Source organism: Oreochromis niloticus, linkage group LG17 (genome assembly GCF_001858045.2).
Source record: "Oreochromis niloticus isolate F11D_XX linkage group LG17, O_niloticus_UMD_NMBU, whole genome shotgun sequence".
Classification (NCBI taxonomy): Eukaryota; Metazoa; Chordata; class Actinopteri; order Cichliformes; family Cichlidae; genus Oreochromis; species Oreochromis niloticus.
This window is the reverse complement of record NC_031981.2, coordinates 22,118,152-22,125,523: the sequence shown is the minus strand read 5'-3', so window position 1 is coordinate 22,125,523 and position 7,372 is coordinate 22,118,152. Positions and strand designations below refer to the sequence as shown.

Here is a 7,372-nt window from a genome sequence, read left to right as displayed (position 1 = left end):
ACAGATTGAAAGTCACCAGGCCTTGTGACCATTAAGCTGTTGCTCATTAAGCAAGACCCTTCACCCTGCATGTAAAGTTAAATAATCACCGGTGACATAATCAATATTTAATATGATTTATGTGCGTAGTATGCATTTATCTTTGTGTTTTTTAACCTCTTATTGTCGTTTTAAAAAATATATGGACTACAACTCCCAGACTAAAGGCCGCTTTGTGGTGCGCATGCGTGAAAAGTGGGCCGCGCAAACCCATGCGAATATACCGCTCTGTAAAATGGCGGTGTAAAAAGGTTTGTTCAAATACACAGAGCGGTGTTACCTGTTAAGGTGTTCAGCCAGACGTTACCTGGAGCTGTCAGAGGCGCGCGGAGGCAGAGACCGGACTTTGCGTTACAGACAAGGTGCGTCACATTTACCTGTTAACAAAAAGTCATTAAACGCCGGAAACGGGAGGAGCTCGTGCCATTAGCCTGCTGGCTAACATTAGCTGCTTGTGAGCGGCCCGGTTAGCTTGCTTGTTTAGTTCCGCGGCTAACAGCCAAAACATGATGTTAGACACCGGAGTGGAGAGGCCAACTGGCCTCGGTGTGTGCTCCGGTAATGGTAGGCCAGTTTATCAGGAGTCAGTTTTTCAGTAATCGGAAATCTGAGTAAAACGTTAGTTAGAAAATCTCTCGGCTCAGGTACACAGGTGATTGATTATACCCGGAAAGAAGCGCTAACCGAATCAGGCTAGTTGATGGTTAACCCGGATAAAGGCTGCCTGACAGGAGTGCTCAACCCTGTGCATTTGATTTAGTTAAACATCAGCTTTCCTTAGACCGCACTAGGAATTCACAGGCATGTTTCAACCTTTACACCATCCAGAATATTCGAACAGCAGCTCCACCACAGCTGTTTATAGTCGATTAATCGGTGATTACCGGCCTCCATTAATAACTAAACACCAAATGAAGCCGTGTTTTTGGCGAAAAGCTGTAAAGAATTTGGAACTTTTTATCATTTGACGCACTACTTTCTTTCAGTAAAATGTTCAAGTTATTTTTTCACATATTTTGAGGTGAAACCTTTTAAATGTTCAGCCTGACTAGCCGTCCAAAGCTCAGATTTACACCTGTTGTTTACCCGTTGCCTGTTCATCTGAATATCAGGTGTTTTATTGGAGAAAAAGCAGAGTGGTGTGTTCAGGTGAAGTAATACTGAAAGTAGGTGAGATAAAAGCTCAGGTTCAGTAAGTTAAGGTTCAGTCTGTGGGCAGCTTTGGACAGCCGACTACCTGCAGACAGTGACTGCTGTCAGGTGTGAGCGTTGTACGAAGGTCAGGTGCTTGTTTGTGCTGTTATGGTCCAACAGCTGTGGACAGCAGTGAAGTTCTAACACGCAAAGAGCTGAAGTGTTAGAAACAAGGAACTGTGTCCATTTTCCTTTATTCATGTCTCATCTTTGTTTGTTTGTTTGTTTGTTTTTTTTAAACCTTTTTCAGTTCCAGTTAAGTAAATCAATAAACATTTTCAATGAGCTGCATATATTATATGAATCTAGTCCACAGGTCTGCTAAAGTTAACATTAATTACTGAGTCATGACTTAAACATCATCCAGGAAGTTTGGTTTTATTTTAGTTAGTTATTTGCAGCATTCCAGATTCTTCCACAGATTTGTATTCTGGAGCATTGAGCCAGATCAAGAAGATGAGCAGAAAAATCGTAACAGTAGTGATATTAACAAGAAAAATCAACTAAAATAGTTTAGATTAAATAGTAATGGATTAGATTAAATAGTAATGGTAACAAACTGTCCCTAAAATTTTGAGTAATTGTGCTAATTACTCTTTGCAGAATACTTTACTTTGCATATGATAAACCGTTTTGTAAACATGTTTTTATTACAGTCCTAGTTTTTGCTTCTAGACTGAAACTTTTCTACTCCTTATTCAGTCCAATTCTGTAAAATGCTGATTAAGACACACTAAACCCTGAAAAAAAATAAAAGAGAACACAAACTGAATTCTTATGTTTTGTTACAGAGCCGGTGGGATGGCGAAGAGGATCGCTGATAAGGAGCTCACGGACAGGAACTGGGATCAGGAGGAGGAGGGCGAGGAGGTAAGAGGCCATGCTGAAGCTGTAAGTCTGGCTTCAGGAAGTTGGAATTATGTGAGTCTGACTTTCTTGTCCTCCTTCAGGCCGGGACGTTTTCAGTGGCGAGTGAAGATGTGCTTAAGAATCGAGCAATCAAGAAGGCCAAACGCAGAAACACTGGAACCGAGGTACGAGGAGAAAACCATTGTTTACCTGTTGCGTCTGATTATAATCATGAAGTAATCTGAGTGTTTCCCTGTTTCAGAGCGAGGGCAGTGGAGCATTTAAAGGCTTTAAAGGCTTCTCTTTGACCGCGGCGGCAAGCAGCAGCTCAGCTCCAACTCCCTTCTCCGGGTTTGGGAATGGCGGAAGCTTCAAAGGCCTCGGCGGTTTGACGAATGGGAACAGCGTCACGCCCTCCTTCGGAGGTTTCTCCTCACCTGCAGCGTCCTCGTCTGCACCTGGTGAGCAAAACATCGATCAGCTTGATCGGTTATTGATCGGAAACTATTTCCTCTTTATTTGCCATTCAAAACTTTCAGCTCAGAGATCCTCTTCGTCCTTCGAATGTGATCCATAAATGAGGTTTTTTTGTGTCTGTGTGTTAAAATGTCTTCATTAGTTTATAGGAGCTTTAAAAATGCTAAGAGATGGACATGATGATTTTATTGATCTCTTATGAGTGTAAAATGTGTTCAGGATGCTCACAGCAATTCATCTTTATGATCGATTAAAAAAAACATCAAATTTTCCAGCTCTTATTCTGCTTCTTTCTTTCTAAGCTGAGCTTTTTCTCCCATCACTAACATTTTCTCCTTCCTCGAAGGTCTGACCTTTAACGGGCCATCCTCGGCTAAACCCGCCGCTGATATTGCCACCAAGCAGACCAATGGCTCCGCCCCCAGTGCGAGTCAGAGCTCCAGCAGCAGCAATAAAGAGTACAGCCGGCAGCTCACGGCGCTCAACTGCTCAGTGCGGGACTGGATCACCAAACACGTGAACGACAACCCGCTGTGCGACCTCAACCCTATCTTCAGGGACTACGAGCGCCACCTGGCCAGCATTGAGCGCCAGTATGGCGGCGGATCAGCTGACGGAGGCTCTGAGGAGAAGAAGCATGGAGGGACACTGCCAGCCACAGCCGCAGTTCTTCCTCCTCCTTCATCTTCCTCCGGCAGCAGCTCGGCGGCCTCCACTCCTGCTGCCTTGTTCTCCTTCACCAAAAACACAACAGACGACTCAACCCGGGAGAAAAGCTCCGCCGCCGCTCCAATCCCTGCCGGAGTCACGTTCAACTTCGGCCAGAAGGTGGACAGCTCGGTTCTGGGCTCCTTAGGGAACAAATCGACTCCCCCCAGCTTCTCCTTCTCCTCCTCCTCCTCCTCCTCCTCCAGTCAGACCTCAGTGTTCGGAGCTCCAGGATCAGCCGCTCCGCTGTCCTTTAGTGGGGCGAAAGCCGAGGACGCTCAACCCACAGGTCAGCAAAACACTCAAATACATGAAGATACATGAAGTTATAAGTTTTACAGCTGAGATCCTGTCTCATATTTTTTACTGTGAAGACCAAATGGGATGAATTTGAAAATTATTTGAAAATTATTTTAAGTAGTTTAAATAAATCAGTTAAAACTTAATGAGTGCTCATTTCATCAGCAGTTTGAAAGACAAAGATTCAACACGAAAGGAAAAAACATGACGTGTGACATAAAATGTGATTTATACTTATTTATAATTTTTATATTTTATTTAATTTTATTGATATTTTTTTGTAGACGAAAACGGTGACGAGGAGTCGGAAGAGCCGCCCAAGCCTGAGGTCAAAGAGGTGAAAGAGGACGATGCTTTCTACTCCAAGAAGTAAGTTTCTGAAATGTTTCGCCCTGAAGCTGCAGGTCGAGCAGCAGCTTCAGCTTCACATAGAAATCAATCTGAAAAGGAGGAAACGGGAGCAGTGATGTGCACAGAACTCATGGCTCTGTTTAATCATTCAGACAAAACTAATGCAGAGCTGTGCTGCACCGCGTGAATACAAGTGAAGTTAGAATAAATGAATTTCAGTCAAATTAGTTAATAAAATTAACTTCACACTGCATCTTGAAGGTTATCAGGAGGAGAAGCTTAGTGATGCTTTTGAAGCCAGCTGGAGCTGATTGGATCAAATTTTAGACAAAGATGGAGGAATAGGAGAGGCCTTAGAAAAAAGTGAGAAACTGTAAGAAATATTTCTCTGTAGCTTCCAGCTGTTGGTTCAACTTCTCATCTCACTGGCTGTTTGTCATTTCCCTGCACTCACGGAGTTCACACCTCACAGAGAGGAGCAGACAGATCATTATGTTATCGTACTGTAGTCATGAAATACAAACTTCCAGCAAGTTTTAAAAGAACACAATGAGAAATGAACTTGACCTGCAGCTGATGGAGGAACCTCCAACCTGCTGTAAGCTTCCTCCATCTTAGTAAGATTTAGAGAGCAGACTTTAAATCTTCATCACTAAAAACCCTGAAAGTGTCCCCTCGACTCTGAACTTTGTTTTTTAAAAATAATCTTATTTATTTAATGATAAATGATTTGTAATTTATTAATTTCTTGTCTGCTCTGCTTCCAGGTGTAAAATGTTCTATAAGAAGGAATCGGAGTTCAAAGATAAAGGAGTGGGAACGCTGCACCTCAAAAATACACCCGAGGGGAAAACTCAGATGATCATCCGAGCCGACACCAACCTGGGTAAGAGCATCGCGCCGACAGATTCATTTTATATAAAACACCTCAAAACATCTGATGTCATCACATGAGGAATATTCAATCCAATTTAGGATTTAAATTTTCTTTAAATAAAACATAAACACATTAATGTCAGAGATGATCAGGTTTAAAGAATCAAACGCGCTGTGTTGCCAGAGACTACGTGGCGTTTGCCAGGATGGTCACTGTGTCAGATTAGTCTTAACAAAAACAAAGGGGACAAAAATAGACTTTAAAGTGTAATCTGAAATAACACAGACCATTTAAAGTGAGTGTAACCAATAACTGCTCACTTATAATTATAATAAGCCTCGCAGCATCAAACCTACAGCAGTGAAACATTTAATATGTCGAGCTTCAGGTTTGAACCCCAGAAACATCCAGAACACCTAAAAGCATAAAAATAATCCACATTCAGCAGCTTCCTCTTCTTCATGAGGTCTGAGCTGTGATCAGACGGCTCCACCTGCTGGTCAGATACAAGCACTGCTGCTTCAACAATGAAAACGGATCAAATCCTCGATGACATGAAAAGACTCGATCAGGATTACTGCAGCTAATCAACGATATCAAAGATGAATCTTTAAATTGAGAGCAAGTGAAACTTCTTCCACAAACAGCTGGAAGATCTGAAACTGGTACAGCGTTAAACCTCCATTTTTATCAAACATCAAATCCACAGATTCAGAAATAATCTGCAGATTAACCAACAGGAATCGCTGAAGGACACTAATAAAATAGTTCTTTGTACTGTATTTTCCGCACTATAAGGCGCACTTTTGTTTGTTGGACTAGCTGGTAAATAATGATGTGCTACATGATTGCTAGCGAAACAGCTATGTTAGCATAACATAAACACAGTGAAGCTGGAGGATGAACGCTAACTTTTTTCTACTTGATAAAAGAAGAGAACTGAGATAATCCATCCACAATACGAGGTTAGTCATTAATATACTGCAACGACACGGGAAAAGAGCAGCTGTGATAGAATACAGCATTAATGTATCAATGGTACAGAAGTGGAGAAAGCAAGAAGAATAAGTTGAGTAAAGTTTGACTTATCTGACTGTTTTGTTTCGCTTAATGCACCTTATAATACAGTGCGCCTTATGGTCCGAAAAATACGGGAAGTCACTGTGAATGGTCATGAATCAGCAAACAGGATGCAGACAAACAGAACACTGGACCAGTCGTGCTGATGTCAGACATCCCGTATAAAGCCCTGATTAGTAAACGCTTCCTTTTCTTACAGGAGATTTAACTTTAGATGTAATTTGAAATAAATAGTAATAATAAATATGAAATGATAAAATTAGAAATCTTCAAGTCATCAAATATAAATATTAATTTTAAAGCCGGGTCTTCTGCTTGTATAACGTTCTCTCCTCCTCCAGGAAACATCCTGCTGAACATCATCGTGCAGTCATCCATGCCATGCACTCGGGTGGGGAAGAATAACGTGATGGTGGTGTGCGTGCCAAATCCACCCGTTGACGAAAAGAACCCCACCACCCCCGTCCCCCTGCTGATTCGGGTCAAAACCTCCGAGGACGCAGACGAGCTCCACAAGATCCTTGAAGAGAAGAAAGCCTGAGCTGACCCCGCCCCACCTCCCCCAGGGTTTTAGCAGACTCCGCAGTGGTTTTAGCAGTGGTCATCCTCAGACTCCGCCCCCTCCCACGCGGACTCACTGACCTCTTCATCGCGCCGGTTTATCCACACACACATGCACACACCCCCATCGTTTCCTCGTCTGATCACAACGAATTGGTCGTCAAACTGTGAATCGTTTCTTTGAATCGTAACAATCGAAGCAGGTCGTCGCCTACATTCCCTCCGGTTCATCGCCGCCGCCGCTGCTGTTAGTGTAGTGCTTCAGTTTTACGGTTTGAATCTGTCGAGTGACTGAACGCGTGACTTCCTGAGCAGTTTTTGGGGAGCGCTCTAAGTAACGGGCCAGTCGATTTGGTTTTACAAATTAAATACCTGCAGTAACATTACCTTTTAGAGTGTGTCTGCTGAGTGTTTTTGTGTTTTTGCTCTGGAAACTATTTATTGTGTCGGCAGAGTTTCTACTCGGAGTGAATGTTTCCCCCGAAGAGCGCGGCGTTTATTCTCTGTAAACACGGACTGTCGTTTTCCAAGTGTCCTTTGTGTGGCCTTCAGCTCGGCCTTCCAGATGCCGTCATCATCTGAGAACATTTGTAAAGACATTTATTGGAGAATAAAAGGAAACGAAACAAGCGGCTCTTCTGTTGTCTTTATTTCTGCTTCACCTCCCCAAACGTCCAGTGCCGCCCTCCTGACGGGCTGAGTGCTTAGAATAATTCCAGTTTAATAGTCCCAGGAGAAATCAAGCTGAGCGCCGTGTCAGTCTTTAACCCAGAACTGCCGCCAACATCAGGAGGTAAAACTGCATGAAGCATCTTCTCACCCGACAAGCAGCCTAAACTCTGACTTTAACATGTGAACATGAGGTAACAATTTCATGCTCATTCTTAAAGTTTTAGAAGCCAAACCTGAGGTTGGACCCAGCTGCACCTCTGTACT

At 43.0% G+C, this 7,372-nt stretch overlaps 1 protein-coding gene across 1 annotated transcript; it reads left to right on the top strand.

Annotated features, from left to right (window-relative positions):
• Positions 1 to 220: 220 nt before the first annotated feature.
• Positions 221 to 7,065, top strand: nup50 (nucleoporin 50). The gene is made up of 8 exons (XM_003448743.5): positions 221 to 401; positions 2,025 to 2,103; positions 2,184 to 2,267; positions 2,345 to 2,543; positions 2,906 to 3,556; positions 3,852 to 3,936; positions 4,686 to 4,804; positions 6,217 to 7,065. The coding sequence occupies exons 2-8, from the start codon at positions 2,035 to 2,037 to the stop codon at positions 6,414 to 6,416; spliced, it is 1,407 nt and encodes a 468-aa protein (XP_003448791.1). The 5' UTR covers positions 221 to 401; positions 2,025 to 2,034; the 3' UTR covers positions 6,417 to 7,065.
• Positions 7,066 to 7,372: the final 307 nt, after the last annotated feature.

Bases quoted from the DNA above. Each gene is read 5' to 3' on its own strand.
- nup50 (XM_003448743.5), top strand. From the start codon at position 2,035: ATGGCGAAGAGGATCGCTGATAAGGAGCTCACGGACAGGAACTGGGAT. The intron at 2,544-2,905 runs GTGAGCAAAACA...CCTTCCTCGAAG, and splicing joins AGCGTCCTCGTCTGCACCTG to GTCTGACCTTTAACGGGCCA. The intron at 4,805-6,216 runs GTAAGAGCATCG...CTCCTCCTCCAG, and splicing joins CCGAGCCGACACCAACCTGG to GAAACATCCTGCTGAACATC.